This window comes from Colossoma macropomum, unplaced genomic scaffold, assembly GCF_904425465.1.
Source record: "Colossoma macropomum unplaced genomic scaffold, Colossoma_macropomum, whole genome shotgun sequence".
Lineage (NCBI taxonomy): Eukaryota > Metazoa > Chordata > Actinopteri > Characiformes > Serrasalmidae > Colossoma > Colossoma macropomum.
The window spans coordinates 10,793,285-10,813,047 of NW_023494787.1; the positions used below are offsets into that span (position 1 = coordinate 10,793,285).

Genomic DNA, 19,763 nt, shown 5'->3' on the forward strand with positions numbered 1-19,763 from the left:
TACATTGTTCTCAATGCATTCAGTAATGTATTCCATTGCAAAAAAAAAACAAAAAAAAACAGAATTCAAAATATATTTAGAATACATCTTGGTAAGGCACATGAGAAAACATTTTTTACTTATTTCACATTATTCCTAGCTGCTACTAATTTGCAATTTTCTTAGTGTAATTCTTCTGTCAATACATTTTTTGAAAAATTTGGGTATCAATAAAATGAAGTTCAAAAGTTCTCAATATTTTTATTCTTTTTCATCGCTACTTTACTCTACTGCTGATCCCACAATCCGCTGTGCTTATCACTCACAAACATGTCCACTACTGAGGAGATTATTAGTTTGATCATTTCTCAAAAGAGGTCAGCAATGATTTTGGTTTAGCATTGATTTATTAGTCTCCTCAATCTTTAGCAGAGCTCAGTAACACTGAGATTAATAACTGATCACATTGGTTTATCAGTCTATTCAGGTTTTAATAAGTGATCACATTAGTTTATCAGTCTACTCAGGCTATAATAACTGATCACTTTGGTTTATCAGTCTATTCAGGTTTTAATAACTGATCACATTGGTTTATCGGTCTACTCAGGCTTTAATAACTGATAACATTGGTTTATCAGTCTACTCAGTCTTTAATAACTGATAACATTGGTTTATCAGTCTACTCAGGCTTTAATAACTGATAACATTGGTTTATCAGTCTACTCAGGCTTTAATAACTGATCACATTGGTTTATCGGTCTACTCAGGCTTTAATAACTGATAACATTGGTTTATCAGTCTACTCAGGCTTTAATAACTGATCACATTGGTTTATCGGTCTACTCAGGCTTTAACAACTGATCACATTGGTTTATCGGTCTACTCAGGCTTTAATGACTGATCACATTGGTTTATCAGTCTACTCATGCTTTAGCAGGAATTTTTAGTTTGTAAAGAAGCCGTCAATTGAGATATTCTTTAGAATATGTATAATCAGCAGGTTTGCTACATGTTGTGCACTGATTCTAAAATAGTACATAAACTAGCAAAGATTGTAGGTTTGTTTTTTATTTCATGAGTAAGTATTCTAAAAGTATTCTCATAAAATATAAAAGGTTAGTGTATTCTGAATACTGCCTTTACAAAATGTAACTCAGACTGAATACAGATAGATTCTGTATTCTGAATACTGTATTCCCAATACTTGTATTCTGTACATCCCAACCCTGTATGTATGTGCATATGTATGTGGAGGTTTTTAAAAGTTCACACTGGTGCACCTCATTTACAAGCATGGTTCTTCAAAGAACCATCCATTGATAGGTTCTTTGGGGAGCCAAAAGTAGTTTGTCTTTTGCAGAAGTCTTCAAATCTTGAATCCAGTTTCCAGTCTTGGATTTGGTAACTACAGGTAGGTATGACACTAGATGACCAATCAGTTACAGCAATCGTTCAGTTAACTACGAGGGATAACAAAATTTAGGAGCAGAAACTGGATTAAAGATCCAAATTGGAAGACCTCTGTGCATGGCATTGCTCCAAAGAACCCTTTGATACCTTAATTTTGAAAAACGTATAAAGAATAGTTCCAAAAATTTCTCTCTGTTTGTGTATCTCACTTTTTTTTTCTAAACTCATCACATTCTTTCTCTGACTCTGCTGGAGTGTGAAAAGTTTGTGTCACTTCATGAGGAAAGCCACACACTTCCTGTTTCACCATTTTTACCTGCATACATGCTCATGCAGTTCAAGGTGCTAGCGTGCCTGGCAAGGTGAGAAACCACATTCTCTTAAACCATGATAAACAGATACGCATCTCTCTTTGCCATTACATCAGCTCTACATTCCTAATTATATAACCACAGAAATAACTTATACCCTTTATACTGCAGATGAATACAGCAATAGCACCATTTAAAATAGCAGTAGCACCATTACTCTGGCTTTATACCATCATATTTGAGGCTTATGTGGACCTGAGTAAATGCAGCTCCCTCGGTCTGCAGGGGGAAAATCCTCTCACTGCTTTAGAGCCTTCAATTTATCAGCCTTGTCAAGATAAGAAGAATCTAGGATGGGTTGTCACCTTTTGGAACCTCATGAATATAGTTACAGGATAAGCTTTATCTGGGGCCTGTCTCACAAAGTAAGATTATCTGCTCAGCCAGCAAATTTTAAGCTTATTTCAATGTTGGATTTTCTGACTATGGCTACTAATGCTGCTTGCATAACCTGCTCCAGTGCAGGTTTTGTTGATCACAAACAGCTGTTGGACCAATGAGGATGTTTTTGATCAATAAGGCACTACCTTCTGATGGAGGTGGATGCTTCCAGTCCATTTGTGGCATCAATCATGTGAAAAATATCTCTTTTTATAAGAGAAATATGCTACAGATATTACAAATACAAAGTAATTATTACTCCAATAAGCCCTAACACAGTGTCAACAGCATTAGTTTTAACTGTTATAAATACTTCATTTTCTATATGTACATGTAGTATGTTTTCTTTTTCCTTCTTTGAAAATTAAGCTGCTTGACACCTTGTCAAATTTCATACGACTGGCTGCTCATCATAAATGTCATGTTTTCATGTGCATGATGGGATTGATCATAGCTTGATTATCTGTACCTGAGTTAACAGAGAAGCTGTTAACTGCTGTCATAAAACAAGTCAGCTGCAGTTGCTGAAACTATGTCAGTGTGCTTTATGAGATAGGCCCCAGATATGTTATCAAACAAAAAGTACATAAACTCTATTGATGGGGATATTCCCACAGATAGCCTGGACTGAGAGGTCATTGGCCCAATCCCATTTCTTATTTTTACCCATACCACTTGTTTTTGAGCGTCACCTTGCCCTTTGGAACTGAGTTACAACGAGTAGTGGTTGAAATCTTCCCCCCATGAAATGGGACAACCCTCAAATAAAAAAGAACATTACTTCTTTAACAGGCTACTAGCGGTGCTCTGAAGGCAACCCAGCCAGTTTGCAGCTAGCTAGCTGGCTACCGAGACATTAGCATACTATTAGTGATTTTTATGCCGGTTATGAAGAAAAGGACCATAATAATTAATATGACATTAAACTAAGACAATACAATGGTTATCATACTTTTGAATGGGGAAAATACTCACATTTGTGAGTTTCTTTGGTCGCTTGCAAAGCCATTTTGCTGGTTTTTCTTTTTTTCTTGTAACACTCTGTTTGGAGTGTGCCTCTGATAAACATCCATTTGGAGGGCCACACTTCATCCTACCCTTCTATCTCAACAAAAATTGGGACACCCTTCCCCTAGGCATGAACGTGCAAAGAGGGCTAGGGGCCAAGTGGTAGGGGCAAGGGGTGAAATTAGATTGGGCCATTCACATTAGCATTACGCCACATGACAGACTCAATAACAAATAACAAAAATAACAAAAACACCGCATGAGTTGCGTGAGGTTAGACTGAAACAGGACTACCATCATTGAAGAAGCTCAGGTTTCAGTCAATTATAGATGACCGTTCACTCCAAAATGATTTTTTCTGATCCTATTTTAGCTTCCCTCCAGTAGACCACTGAGGATGTGTCATCATTGTGTAGTTGGCATTATAGCCAAATAAGGAATTTCTAGACCCTTTTTTTCCAATGGGAGAAAACTCTGGTATCACCCTGAAGTTAACAAAACATCTTCCAAATTCTTTTGTTCCAAACTCTTTTTTGTAGCTGGGTCCTCTGAATCGCAAGATCATTAAAGTGTCGCAATACAAAAGTGCGTGTGAACTAAACTGATATCACAAGACTGACAACCACAGTAAAATAACCCTCACAAACCAGCAAGATTTATCAGTTATGGTAGTTAAGCTACTGTGGCAGTAGCAGCCTACAGTTTGAGTAACGTGCACTGTTATACAAGATTGTTGAAGTTTTGTAAAAGACTTACATGCAACACCAGTTCAATGTGCAGGAGTGTTAGCTTGCTTGTAGCATGCACAGTGGCACCAAAAAGTATCTGGACATTTTTTACTTAAAATTATTACTTCAGTATGTTAAAAAGCAAAATGTCAAACCAAGCGCAATTTATGTCAACATTTACAGATATGAACTTGGACACAGGTTCTAAACACATTTTATGATTATTACATCTCCTGATAATCTACTGAATGTATTTACTGCTGCTACATCATTGATATGTTGTTGATATGTTACTGAGAGTCTGTTGAGTGTTTATTTAATCTAAAAAGGGCCACTCAAAATAGTGTCACTGTGTTTTGACTACTTAATGACCTTGCAATTTAGAGGGTCCAGTAGCATTCAATGGGAGCAATGAAAACTGGACACAATATGTATCATGTTCAGAACATTTTTGTTTACCACAGGGTCGAGCAACAGCAATTACTTAGTATCTGTATAGACAAAATGCTTAGACTCAGAGTTTCTCATTTGGACAAGCCACCAACTACAAAATGATGCATGACATCAGAGGTCAGTAGGGTTATAGAGCACTAATGATGGATCAGCTTCTCTTATGTAGTGCTCATTAGGACAAAAGGCAAAAATAAATCCTAGATCATCAATGAGGGCTATATAAACCGAAGGTATTCTCTTGATTCTCTCATACGGTTCATGGGGTGCAAATCTGTCCACTTCATGTGAAACAATTTTGTAAAAAGAAAGAAACTCTGTGTCTGGTGACCACCAGTTGACCTAGTTTTTCCAGATTTTCAGCCCTGATGTGTTCCAGGTGTGTCCAATGGCCATTCATGCAACGCGTCCACTGGGGTTTCTGAGGTAATACAATTGACAGACTTTTGCATTTGCACAGAAACCTTACAATACTCAGTGGAAACCAAAAGTGTTTGTTCTGGCTACTGTGGAAACGGTTTTTGGAATAAAGTCCAAAGTCCTGAAATGTTGGTGCCATGTGGATATCAACCTGGTTTTACAGGAAGACTCTTCAAAGGCAATTTCATAGATTTCTGCTGTGAGCTACACAAAGGCAGAGTGTATTCACCTCCACATGTGTTCAGTATGGCAATCTCAGACTGGACCCTCTGTGCCTTTGCTGTTTACATAAATACCACTGGGATACATATAATTCTAGTAAAATAGAGGTTTCAAGTTCACAAAAATATAGTTGGGTAGTAGAACTCTCTTAATTTGGTGTTGGTGTTTGGATCTCAATTTAAAGTAAAGGTGAAAATTTTGTAAAATTTACTTTTATCAACTTGTTTACATGCCTTGCTGGGAGGGATTTACACCCATTATTTAAAGATATCCATGTATCCCTTCTATCTTCATAGCCCTGTCTTGGTGAGGTATCTGATGAAGGTGATATAGGTAAACATGTCTTTGCTGACTGACTACATTTTGGATAATTTGTAGAATTTTTTTTAGATTTTTTTTCCACCAACTTGTTTAACACTACTCATTCCTCTAAGCAGTGGCCTATCATTCTGAACTAGATTTGATGAGGTATCCGTTGAAGGTGATGTAGACATCAACATCATCACTGTATATGGCGTTTTCACGCTCACGTTTGTAAAGCCGCACCCACACCTCATCTCCCAGTCTGAGGGGAAGCAGGATGCTCTGGCTCTGCATGATGGAGCGGTCACTAGGCTGAGCATAAATAATAGCCTGGGCTTCCTCGTTCTGCATGATGTGCAGGTAGGTCTCCTTGAAGTTCCATGTGTGGATGTTCACGTTGAAGAAGTAGACGCCGGGCACGCGGCAGCGGAACTTTCCGGTGAACATGTCGAAGTGTTCCGGAATGTTGGTGAAGACGGTGTCAAAAAGAAGGGCCTGGTAATAGTCGGCACTGTGGAGGGCCTTACGACGCCCCACCGAAAACGCTGAGTGCTCTGACTTGCAGGGGTCACCTGGAGCTCCAGCTTGGCCCTTTGAGCCTTTGGGGCCCTCATGGCCCCGGGGTCCTGGAGGACCTTCTAAACCGGGTTTACCTGGAGTCCCCTTATCACCCTTGTCACCTTTATCACCTGTGGAGAAGAACAGAGATGCTAATGGTTACATAAAAGGTATGACAATTATGTTTAAATTACATCAAGAATCAATATAAATACATTGCTTATGTTTTTAGATACTCTTCCCTTTTAGCTCTAACTTGCTTATGTACAGTTAGTGTCCTTAAATCCAATTCGCTGCTGCTATGCTGCCAAAATTGGATAATTATTCATATTTTTATTTATTTATTTTTTGCATGGCAGGAAAAAAACACATTATTTTGGATCTGACTTTTTATGAAGGCTGTGTGTATCCGAGGACCTCATATGAAAATAGTTAGGTGTGATATTTTGTCTATTTTTCAAGTGAAAACAAGTAAACACAACCTATGCAGCTACTTTTTTAAATATACAAAAAATTTTGCAAGTTCTGATGCACAGTCGCTTTATATTTGATTAACCTTAAAAATAGGGGAAAAAACACAAAAGTAATTGTACCATGTGCAAAGGTTTGGACACCCTTTCAACTGTAAAGTCTCAGAACTGAACTCTTTAGGCCTTGATTGACTCATTAGGCAGGTCAAGAACTGTCATGAGGTATGGTCAAATGATGACAATTCCAGAGTGTAATAAATTCTCTGACTATTCAAATGCTGGCTGAAGATCTGACCATAGAGCCACTCTAGGCTGGACATTTTTGGTTGGTGGACCACTCTCAACATAGCACTTCACTTCCTTACTGAAGTATACATGTGCACACACATACAGAAAACAATACTGATTACACTCTAAGCCACATCACCATGTCTTTTGCCAGGTTTTAGCATGGACACACAAACACATGCAACTGTAACGTCTTCAATGGATCAGGACCTAAAACATAAATAACTTAAATGGGACACTTTAAGTTGCAGAAAGCAGCTGAAAACACACATCATCCCTTCAGGACTCACCAGCAAAGTCCGCCAGCTCTGTATCCCAGAGCCCCCATAAATGTGCTGGAGAGATTTGAGGGGAGACAATTTGATGCTTTAAATGCTAACCAGCTCCAGTGCGAGTTTGAGGTGATTTACAGGAATAGTTTGGCAAAATATTAAAGTTACACAATTTCCCTTCTTTCCCCAAATGTCATCGCTCAGCCAAGACAGGTTTGGTGCCTGAAGTTTTCCTCAGACCAAGAGGTTAATGTAACTAACAGGCTAATGTAGGTAACACATAATGGAAGCTAATACCACTAAACTAAGCAGGAAACTGAGGTAACCGCATGGCTAAATCATCATAAACTCATCTGAAACATTGTTAAATGATTGCAAATAGACTTGCTTATGTGGTTTCTGAGCCTGAATGACATATTGTAATGTATTATAATGGACAAAATATGTTGCATAGCTAAAAACATCTTGAAACCTACATTTTGTGCATTAAATAGTGTGAGAAGTCATAAAAACAAGTCTATTTGAGATTTCTTACAGTGACTTGAAGCAAATGTGTTTATTTAGACATGGAGTATCCTGACAGTGTATCCAGACTTTAGTATGCAGCCATTATTGACACAGTAATTTACATTTACGGCATTTGGCAGATGCTCCTGTCCAGAGCGACTTACAATTTGACCATTTTACACAGGTAGGCGAAGGTAGTGTTAGGAATTTTGCCCAAGGACTCTTATTGGTATAGTGTAGAGTGCCTGCCCAGGTCTACAGCATAGAAGGCAGAGGTGTTACCCACTACCCTATACTAACCACTGTAATTGAAACATAGAACAGCATTTCTAATAGAATAGAATTTTCTGGAGCAGTTGCACATCAGTCTTTCATCAGCATGCCTAATGCCAAGCATTAGATAGAGGTATAAAGCCCCCGCATTTTGTCGTGGAGCGGTAGAACTGCATTATTGGCAGTGAAAGAGCTCCATCCAGTATCTTTGGGATGAGCTGGAGCGGCATGATCTTGATGCTCTTGTGGCTGAATGCAATCAAGTCCTTACAACAATGTTTCAACATCTACTGTTAAGTTTTCCTAAAAGAGTAGAAGCTTTACTGAAGTCAGTTAGGGTGAATCTCCCTTTTAATATTGTTTATTTCCAAAGAAACATTGGTTGGTGAGCAATGACATTACTGGCTCCAGTGCAAAACTAAAGAAGCAAACAATCACTTTAATTAGATTTAACAATTATTGAGATAGATTTCTAGTCACTTCTAAAGCTGGATTTATAGGGTGCTATATGAAACTACATCGCACCTTATTCTTTTTGGGATTTTTAGCCAGATTCATTTTTTGATTACTTAATACTCCCTACTTTTACACAAAGCTCAGATTCATCTGGGATCCAATGGATTAAAATTATTTTAAAAAAAAAGGAAGACCTAGTTGCAGTCCATGATGAACTTGTTGAGCTTTTAGGACAGGATAACTCAGACATTAAATAGGCTATAACTGTAATGGCTACTTAAACTTTAATTTTCAAAGGCTAAACATACACAATGATTAAAAACTAAAAATGTAGTATCCTAGATAGATAGATAAAAAAAACATATAAAGATACACTGTATGGACAAAAGTATTGGGGCCACTACACATTACACCTTCAGGAGCTTTAATGACATCCCATTCTAAATCCATTGGGATTAATATGGAGTTGGTCTCATCTTTGCAGTTATAAAAGCTTCCACTCTTTTGGGAAGCTTTCTACAAGATTTTATAGTGTGTCTATGGAAATTTTTGTCCATTCATCCAGAAGAGCATTTGTGAGGTCAGACACTGATGTTGTACGAGAGGGCCTGGCTTGCAATCTCTGTTCTAGTTCATCCCAAAGTTCATCTAGTTCATCCACCAAACTTTACAGGTGGCACAGTGCACTCAGACAGGTAATGTTCTTCTGGCTTTCACAAACCTAGACTCATTGATCAGACTGCCAGATAGAGATGAATGTGATTCATTGCTCCACAATGACGAGTCCAGTGGCAGTGTACTTTACACCACTCCATCCAATGCTTGACACTGTGCTTGGTAATGTAAACCTTGCATGCAGCTGCTTAGCCATGGAAATCCATGCCATGAAGCTCCCAGTGCACAGTTTTTGTGCTGATGTTAATGCCAGAGGAGGCTTGGAACTTGGAACGCAGTCAGCAGACTGTTGGTAACTTTTATGCACTATGCTCCTCAGCGCACAGCGACCTGCTCTGAAACTTTACCTGGCCTGACACTTCATGGCTGAGTTGCTTTGGTTCCTAAACACTTCCACTTTTCAATAATACCACTCACAGATGATTGTGGAATATCTAGGAGGGAAGAAATTTTGTGAACTGACTTCTTGCAATGGTAGCTTCCTATTACAGTACCACACTCAAATTCAGTGAGCTTTTTAGAATCATCCATTCCTTAACAAATGTTAAGCCACCGGCTTGGTGGTTGATTTTATACACCTGTGGCAATAGGACTGAATGAAACACCTGAATCCAATGGTTAAGAAGTGTGTCCCAATACTTTGCCTCATATACTGTATACTATATATATATATATATATATATATATATTATAAAAAAATACGAGCTGCTGATTTGGTTACCTAGTGGGGTAATTAAAAGTTTGCTTGCAACTTTGAATGTTTATGTAAACATGTAAACATGCTTCAAGAAACAATTAAGTTGCACAAAACGTATTCTGCAGGCAACTCAAAACTCAAAACTAATTGCATGAAAGTTTCACCAAACAGCATGAAGTTAAAAATTCCACTTCTGAGACATTCCTGTGTTACCAAGACCAGTAATTTAAGAACACCAGCTAAATAAAAAGGGACTAAGCTTTTTTATGGTCTTTGTCAGCCCTTCAGCTCACTGCATCTGTACATCATTTGCAATGAAGGTGCAATGTGCTGAGACACAGTAGAAACCCACAATACTTAAAGACTAAAGGACAGAAATAGAAGAAGTACCTTTAAGGATAGTCATGTTGATGTATGTGTGAACTTCAGGCACAGTCCGCATGGGGCCCTCTGCTGGTGGGAGGTCATCACAACAGCGGCTGCAGGGTGGCTGGGGCACAGACAGTGTCAGTGGCAGGAGGAAGAGTATGAGGGGCAAGAGGAACCCAAACATGACTGAACCTGCAGAGACAGTAGCACTGTTACAAATACAGATATTAGTGCTGTTAAAATGCACTAGTCTGAAGATAGCAATTCAACAGCATTGATTTTGGAATAGTGGAAATGACAATAATTTGGCTAGAATATGCAATTATTCATTTCATAGTTTCTGTAAGGGACATCACACTGGTAATTTGTCTACAATGCAGGTTTGATTTGATTTGAACAAACCATCCCACTCAATAGACAGAATATAGCAAGACTGTAGAATCAAAGTAAAGTCCCTGCTAGCACAAAAAAAGCTATTTGTAGCATAAAAAAATCACAAACAGCAGTCCAAAGATGCAAAGTTGGACTTAAAAATAATGGAATTCATTGCCTTGACTGACCAGCTGTTGAACAGGATGTTGGATTTTGTGGCACATTCTGTAATAATTTTAGTAAGTTCATTTTATGCAAACTCTGTTTTGTTCTATGGAAAGCATATTTTACTAATATTAAAGTGTATTTCCTTTATTACCATCACTAACTACCCCCTTTCTGGGCCTACAAAGTAATGCACATGGCTAGACCATGTGCTTTTGTATTTTTCCCTGCTCAAGCCTGGCTCCACCCACACCTCTGCTACACACACCTGCAACTAATCCTGGGACTCTCCCTGGCTCCACCCATTTTGCGGACCTGCAGGTCATCCTTTTACCAACATGTACACTTGTATTGCTGGAGATTTACAAACATCCTTTGGAAAAATACCCATGTGTCCTTTTTAACAATCATTTTAAGCTAGAGGGCCTACGGTAGATACGGTAGCATACACAATGGCCTGCAGTCAGGGTATGTTTTTGTCACATACCATTTAGGTTAATGATCTGCTTTGTGTGAAGTTTAGTTTGTAAAGGTCAGGGTAAGAAGGAGATTTGACTTCAGCATGTCTGTCTGCAAACTAAAGCCATAAAGTCACTCAGTAAAAACATCAGTGTTTTCTCTCTAAAGCTGGTATCAAGTTCCATCAGAGCTCTATTAGAGGATATATGTGTTAGTGATGAGCGAGTGAGAGACAGAGAGACAGAGAGAAAGAGGAATGCAAGGGAGATGAGCATGAGATATCAGCTTTTCATGGAGCGTATGCTGTTTTCATTGCCGCAGTGCAAATCATCCACATCACTGAGCCAGGACTTTCATCACTGACAGACCAGTCTCTCTCTCTTTCTCTCTCTCTCGCTCTCTCTCTCTGACTGCTGGATCTAAAATACTGCTTCGATGCTGAGGAATGAACACAATAGAATCTCCGGCAGGTCTGCTAAGACTACAAAAACCAACAGTTTCCAAAACAAACACGAATAAATCCCAACTTGGAGTTTTATTTGTGCTGAAGCTGGACTGGCCATAGTTTACACTGTATAACTGCTGAATATCACTATGAGCTTCTCGATAAGATTCAATGGACATCACTTTGACTACATGTGCAGTTTCTTTTAGGTTTTCATTGAAAATATCAGTTGTTTGATTTAGCATTACGAGACTAAGAAATAACAGAACAATAAACAAAACCAACAAAACAATAACAAATGATAATAACAATACATAGCAATGTAAAAATAATATAAAATACAATAAACAAGTATAAACACTAAATAAAAAAAAACATTTTTTTGTTGATTACTTTTACTTTTGTTTACGTTGATTACTTATGTTTTAGATACATTACATTATTTTTTATTTCTTCCATATTTTAATGACATGCAATGGATAGAAAGCATGTATTTATCTATTAATTCATGCTTGAACTTGAGTTTAGTCATTGCGGAAGCTGTTAAACACAATATTTAATATATGATTTAGAACCTGTTGGTAAAATTGCTAAAAGTTAATAAAATAGCATGCACTTCATGAAGGTTTTCTGCTTGATTTTTATGCAAAATCTTTGCAAAATTGTTTTTGCACTCTTCTGTGGTGTGTACAATTTAGGTTGTCTGACATTCTTGCACCCCATTGTTTATTTTCTGTTCATACTGTTTCATGATGTTTTAATATGCTAAATAAGTGCACTCATTATGCCCTAACCTTTAAGTAGCTAAGATCACCTGCTGTTATTTGTCCCGTTTTTTGCTGTTAAAGTGTTCCAAAACCTTCTGCTGCATATCTAGCCAGGTTTGCATAAACTGTCACTGAGGTAAGTAAATCAAGCATTTGTCCATACAGCAAGCATGGTCAATGTAAAAAGGGGCTTTTGTGAAATCTGACAGCAATCTTGCTGTGATGTTTACCAAATGCACTCAAACCAGCACACATTTGTACCTGGCTAGCTGGTGAAAATTTCCAAATCTGACTGGATGACATTGAACACTTGGCTGTACAATGTTGCACAGAGATAAAATGTATGTTAGTTCTCTGTTTAAACTGTTCTAAAACAAAGGGGCTGATTTACTGCTTCTCTAGGCAAAAGATAAGGAATTAGGCCTCCTGTATGCACAAATTTACAATTGGTTGAACAATTTTTTTGCACTTGAGTGATCTTAAATCTCATCTACATATGTGATATTTCTCATTTTGAGAAACTTGTAAGATTATTATAAGATTATTTAACCGTTTAGAACTGGTAGAAGAAATGCAGCGGGTCCAGTTCAAAAGTTCATGTCAATGGTTGTGGCTCATTTACCTTCATCGCAAATCTACAGAATAAATTTATAGATAACATGCCATCCTTTTCCAATGCCTGTGGCATGATGCTAATTCAATTGTCTTGTATACAGAACAATTTCCATCAACCGTGACATGTCATGTGATGTATAGCCCACGTTCTGCATTTGAACTGACTTTGCATAGCTAGCCAGCCAATCGGAGCACATCATTTGGAGATGTGAATGCTACAGTGAAAGAATGTCCATGTGCAGTGCTGGAAAACTGATTTTCCATGAAACTCTTTTATTACTTAATAATTATACCTTAATTACCTTGTGCATGTTAGTCTGTCTTCACACAGTTGTTTCATCACTCAACAACATAGAATAGTCCATTAGCACCATGATCAGGGGCTGAACTGCATTGAAATTACTCAAATAACTGTGTTCAGTAATTGATATTTCTGAAAAAATATCTAACATCAACATATACAATATATTTAATTTGTATTTACTTGGGGACCTTGGGTAATTGGGACCCTAGGCAGCTGCTTTCTTTAGCCTATGGCAAAAACCACTCCTGCTAAAACATTAGATAAGGTGAAAGAAATAGGTCTCCCCCACCTCCAAAATCCTCCCCACCTTTATCCCTTGCTGACTACCACGCTGTAAAATCATATGGTTATACTTAAAACCCTTTAAAAAAGATGTGTTTAGTTAAACTATTCCCCTATTTGAGAACAGACTTCAACATCAAATAAACCCTAGAGTCTATAACCCAAATACCGTGTGATTATTTTTGAAAACAAGTGTTCTCTTCTTTAGCACTGATGTTTATTTGATATTGCAATGTGTTCTCAAATAGAGGAGCAGCAGAACTAAACACTGTGATATGTTTGGGAAAGTACCACACAAAAGTGTTTAAATCTAAACATTTAGATTTACTGTGGAATTCTATTATGTTTCAGTGAAAACAGAAGAACACACAGAGTCACAAGAAGAAAAACATGCAGGAGATCCCTGGAAACCAGGCCAAATGTTTCTACCGTCCAGTCCACTTTAAAAGCTTTTTACACAGAAGGAAAGAGACTTGTAGCAGGATTTGTGTGGACACAGCCTGAAACTTTTTAACCCGCATTTCACTGCAGTGACAAATATGTTGTGTGGTCTAGGCTAAGACCTGTCTTATCTGTATAATCTGGCATTGCTTTCATTTAAACCTGGAAATAAACAACAGAAAGTTTTACAAATATGATATAAGTGTATTTATATGATGTGTCAATAAGGCCTTTTCTAATGTAAGTATTAACTGTTTGTTGACTTATGAGTTAAAAGTTAATTAATTTAAAACTTTCAGTTACAAGCATACTCAAAATCAGGAATATGAACAGATGAAAATGATCTGAATTCACAAATTATCTGATTCACAATGACCAAACATGTGGTAGTAAATACAGTAGCACTGTAATTATACAGTAACTTACAATACTCTTTTACTTAAATTACACCTTTTGCTAACAGGTTTATAAAATCAAGCACATAGCCATGCAGTCTTCATAGACAAACTCTATCAGTAGAATAGATCATTCTGAAGAGCTCAGGGACAGAACAAGTCACTGTGACACCATTGCCACAAATCAGTTGATGAAATTCTGGCTCTGCTAGATCTGTCCTGGTCAAGTGGATGCATCTAGCAACAATAGCTCAGCCATAAAACAGTAGACAGTGCAAACTCACAGAGCAGGGCTGCTGAATGCTGAAGCATGTTGCGCGAAAAAAATGCTTATCTTCTGTTGCATCACTCACTACAGAGTTCCAAACTGCCTCTGGAAACAACATCAGCACAACAACTTTTTCATGAGCCTAAATAAAAAGGGTTTTCAGGCCAAGCAGCTGCACACAAGCCTAAAATCAAAACGTGCAATGCCAAACATCTGCTGGAGTTGTGTAAAGCAAGCTGCCACTAGACTGTGAAGTAGTAGAAACATGTTCTCTGGTTCACTATCTGGAAGTCTAATGGATGAATCTGAGTTTGGCAGATGCCAGGTGAACGCAACCTCCTGGAATGCATAGTGCCAACAGTAAAGTTTGGTGGAGGAGGGATAATGGCCTGGGGCTGTTTTGGGGTTTGGGCTTGGCCTCTACCCTTACACTGAAGCATAATGTTAATGTTACAGCATGCAAAGACATATTGGACAATTATGAGCTTCTAACTTTGAGAGAACAATTTGGGGAAGACCCTTTCCTGTTCCCTGTAGACAAAGCAAGGTCTATAAAGATATGGTGGGGCACATTTGTTGTGCAGGAACTCAAGTGACCTGCACAGAGCCCTGACCTCAATCCTACTGAACACTTTTGGGATGAATTGGTATGTTAATTGTGAGCCAGACCTTCCTGTTCAACATCAGTGCCTGACCTCACAAATGGTCTCTTGACTGAATGGGCACAAATTCTCACAGACACACTCCAAAGACTTAGGAAAGCCTTCCCAGGCAATTGGATTATTGCCCAAAAACTCCACATTATTTCCCAAGGTTTTGGAATGGGATGTCCAACAAACTCATATAGGTGCGATAGTCAGGCATCCACATATATTTTGGCCATATAGTGTATAAATAGTTAATAAGTCAAATACTTGTGCTTATGAACTAATCAATTGTAAAATTGTTAATTATCATTAATAAATTGTTAGATAATGATTACATTGCTATGACTTCAGGCCTGTAATTAATATATGTAAATATTGCAAAGATTCTATTGTTATTCTGATAATATAATTTGTATGGAATTAGAAAATGAATGCAAAATAGATGCATTTTCACTAGTGGTCTCAGATGTTGGACCCTGCTGTATGTTAGTCTTTGACTGGTAGCTATTGAAAGATCATGAAGAGGGCTTAAATTATTTGAATGATTCAAGATTTAATGTAGTTGTGAAAGGGTTAAAGCGTTTTATCTCCTCTTGCTGATCCCTCTCCGTAATCCACCTCAGTGCACACTGTTTTATGTCTTGTTTTATGTCTTGAACGCTCATGAGAACCAGTTGTCTACACACGTATACATTAGTGTATGGGGTTATATAATGAATGGAAAAAAAGGATACATGCACAGAAATAAAAGGACCACCACTCTTCCTGCCACCATGTGACATAAAATCCCAACAGCAAGCTTAAACAATGTTTTCTTCTTTATACTCCTTTTATACTATGCAAAGGAATTCCCATTGAGTGTAGACTTGTTTTTATGATGTAAATGTGGCTACACTGAATGAAACCGCAGGCTCACTTGAGTTCCTGTCCCTCCACAGTAAAGATTTATTTCACTAGAAAGAGTGAGAGGCTGGCCCGGGTAAGCTGGGGCCAAGCTTGTGTTAGCCAGGGTTTCTCTGCTGTGTGTGTGTGTTTGACGGATTCCTGGATCAAACCTCTGTTCAACACATGCTGAACATTTAAAGCACGTCTGCGGTCATTCAGTCTGAGGGAGATTCCTGCTGTTCAGACAGCACTACTCAGTAGGGGTAAGCAAGAAAAAAATGGAGTTTACTTTTGGCTCTGCTAAATCACAGTACTTTAGTGACTTTTAGAAAAAAGGGACAATCTACCTATAGAGAAGACACAGTCCTCTATGTGTTTTTGAGCATTTGATTATATAGTAACATGATTAGTGGACTTACTGGACTGTAGGAATGGACTACAGGTCTTTAGTTCTCATATTGGAAAATATACAAAATCAAGAATGTGAAAAGGGTTAATAAGACTGGTGACTGGGTTAATAAGACTGGTGCCAATCCAACCTCTAAACACAAACCAGAAAATAAGCTCATAAACTAAACCGAAACCCCCAACAGGCACCCAAACATAAACACAAACAAATGAAATCAAAACCCAAAGTTAAAGCCAAGCCCAAACCAAAACTTTAATACAAAAGCAAACTCCAACTAGAATGCAAATCCAACCATCCACCCAAACTCAAACAGGAATGCAATCTCAAATCCAAACCCAAGTGCAAACCCAGACCTGAATGCAAACCCCAACACAAACTCAAATTTAAACCTGAATGCAAATCGAAACTTAAACACAAAACAGAACACAAATTTAGCCAAGCAGCAACCAAAACTCCAACTCAAAAGGAAATCCAAAAGTAAACTCAAACTAGAATGCAAACCCAAATCTGAGCCCAAATGCAATCCAAGCCTGAATGCAAACCCCAACCTAAATGCAAGCACAAAACACAAACTCAAACCCCAACCAGAATGCAAACACAAAGTCAAAGTCAAGCAGCAACCAAAACTCTTATTCAAAAGCAAATCAAAAAGTAACTCAAACTACAATGCAAATCCAACCATCCACTCAAAATCAAACTAGAATGCAAACCCAAATCCAAACCCAAGCACAAAGCCAAACATGAATGCAAACCAAAACTCAAACCCAAATGCAAATACAAGACTGAATGCAACCCATAAACAAATCCAAACTCAAACCCAAACTTTAACCCAAACTCAAATCAAAACCTGAATGCAAACACAAACCTGAACACAATAAAAAAAATATACAAAAAAATACAAACACAAATTTTAACCCTAACTCTAACTCAAACCCAAGCATGAACACAAACCAGACCCCAAACACCATCCTAAATGTAAAATAGATCTCAAATGCCTTCAGACACTGACACAATACTGTAATGTGAGAAGTTGCAAATCACAGCATAGCAACACTTTATTGGTGCTTTGGGGCTGTTCTACACAGCTGCACAATGATTAATCCAGCCACGTACGTATGTAGGAATGACCTAATATCTAAATTAGGTTGTATATCACTTGCTGTTGTGAACCTGTTAATAAACCAATGGATGCAAGTGATTGTGTGCGCATGTGTGTGTGTGTGTAGTTGAACTTACCGCGGCTCTTGTTGCTGAGTTTGCAGCTGCAGTTGTGTCCTCAGCTAATAGGGAGGGAGAGGAGAGAAAGGGAGAGAGAGGAAGGAAAAATGCCTTAGTCAGCCTCTTTTTCCCTCCCTCTTTCACTCTCTCACTCCTGCTCCCTCTCCAACTCCCTGCCTCCCTCCCTCCCTCCCTCCCTCTCTCTCTCTCAAATTCTTACACTGGGTGTACATGGTGAAACAGGTTGCAAATAAGTTCCATAGAACTTGACAGCTACATGAAGGTATTCAACGGTAATCAAAGGCACATGTAGGGCAGGGTGCCAAAAATCAGTATCCAAGGGGCCCCAACAGACATATCGCAATACTACTGAGGACTGAACAGTCTAAAAAAATCAGTGCCTATTATCATTACTTTGGATGGAAATGATCTCATAAAGGATTTTCAAAATTATTTTAAAAGAAGAAGAAGAAGAAAAGAACATAATCAAAGCCAATGTCTGAGTCCGACTGGCTCCTTGATGCATGGAGACATCTGAAGAGACAGCATGTACAACTATAACCAGGGCTGGAAATGGCCATGTTTTACAAGGGGAACCCTAACAAACACAATTACAAACCCAAATACAAATACTAACGGGGGGGCAATTTTACAGAAACATGATAATCTGATAAACCCTGAAATCTTATCTGTTTATTTACCATGACAACATCAGTTAGAACTGAATTTAGCACAGTAGCATTACAGAACAATTTTAAGTTCATAATTATAACCATTAACTCCAGATAAGAAAATCCAGCATTACAGAAACATCTTAACTCCCATGTGTCAAACACAAGGCCTGCAGACCTGATCAGGCCTATGTCACAATCCCATTCGGCCCCCAAAAGTATTTTAATTTTCTAATAATGTTAACCCGTTTCACAATGCGCTGCACTACAGTCCCCAGCATGCATTGCTTACATAATGTGTTTTCTGACTCTCTTACCCCAACAATAATCCATGGGACAGCAGTTAACCCTTAATTCTACATAATTGTATGCAGTTCCACACCTGTCGTATCACCATACACACTGGCTGCTTTTTCAGCTGGATTTCAACCAATATAAACACCTAACGTCAGCTCAGCAGCTCATAAATTGAGCCCAAGTATTAATGAACTTGCAGCAAAGAAAGGATGCGAGGTGTCTAGTTCAAGCAAATATGTAGATTTAAAAGACCTAGCTCCTCGGGACATTTAAATTTTGAATATTTCATGTATTCATGTAATATTTCAAGGTCTACTCTAATTGCCAATATTTACCGCTGAAGTTGTTGTGTATTTTGAATAAACAGTGACCAGTTTAGGTTGGTTGAGTTTGACACCCCTGTCTTAATGAGACAAAATTTCCTAAATATGGTCCTACCTTTAAGAAAACCCCAGGGGTGTCCTACCTTCTGTGTTAACCATCCGCTTCTATTGTTTTTAGACAATGGTGATAGACAGCACAGCTCACTATACTAGCATAATGACATCACTTTTATGTAATGCACATTTATTCATGTTGCAAAACAATGGTTTCAATTGTGAGGTTTTTTACTTTTCTACAACTCGTGTTTTAAAAATCCCAGACACTGCAGATACGATGTGCACCATGCCCTCTAATTACATTCATGTGTTAATGTTGATAAAAGCTCATTTAATAAAATATTACAGTGATGGTGGTGAATAATGAGGAGGCAGAGTTGGATGTTTATTTGGAGGAATAACATTAGCATTGCTGGCTAAAGTGTTGGGGAAATGGACACTGAAACCGCTCTGATAAACGGCGGGGACAGTCAGTACAGTAGTGGAGTTTCTTGGCAGCCTTAATGTTCCAAACACATGGTATACTAAGATTTGTTACCATGGACACTGAGTGGGTGGATCCTGCTGCAGCACTGTGACTTACCATTGGCTGAATGTGCTGTGGGCTAAACTTGTGCTGCGTGGATAGACATTTTGCTTCATACACACACTTTGCACTTTAGAGCTAAACAACTATATGCAGTTTCCCTTAAAAAATAGTTACGTATCAGATCTGAGCTGGAATGCTGTTCTGCCTTTAGTTTTAGTCCCAGCAAGGAGATCTGGCATGTTTCCCCTTGACTATAATGTTACAGAAGTCCAATCTGTGGCAGTATTTCATAAAAGTAAGTAAATGCTAGATGAAAACAGTTCCATGTGTGATAAATGCTTTACTCCAGTAGTTGTCAAGATAAGTAATACATCAAA

At 38.2% G+C, this 19,763-nt stretch overlaps 1 protein-coding gene across 1 annotated transcript; it reads right to left on the reverse strand.

Annotated features, from left to right (window-relative positions):
* Positions 1 to 5,344: 5,344 nt before the first annotated feature.
* Positions 5,345 to 17,631, reverse strand: c1qtnf6a (C1q and TNF related 6a). The gene is made up of 3 exons (XM_036566106.1): positions 17,528 to 17,631; positions 9,859 to 10,029; positions 5,345 to 5,961 (listed from the first exon to the last, which is right to left on the reverse strand). Exons 2-3 carry the CDS (start codon positions 10,019 to 10,021, stop codon positions 5,414 to 5,416), a joined length of 711 nt encoding a protein of 236 aa, XP_036421999.1. The 5' UTR covers positions 10,022 to 10,029; positions 17,528 to 17,631; the 3' UTR covers positions 5,345 to 5,413.
* Between the last annotated feature and the right edge of the window lie 2,132 nt (positions 17,632 to 19,763).

Excerpts from the sequence above, each read along its gene's own strand:
- c1qtnf6a (XM_036566106.1), bottom strand. The coding sequence starts at position 10,021 with ATGTTTGGGTTCCTCTTGCCCCTCATACTCTTCCTCCTGCCACTGACA. Across the intron at positions 5,962-9,858 it reads CAACATGACTATCCTTAAAG|GTGATAAAGGTGACAAGGGT; the intron begins GTACTTCTTCTA and ends TCTTCTCCACAG.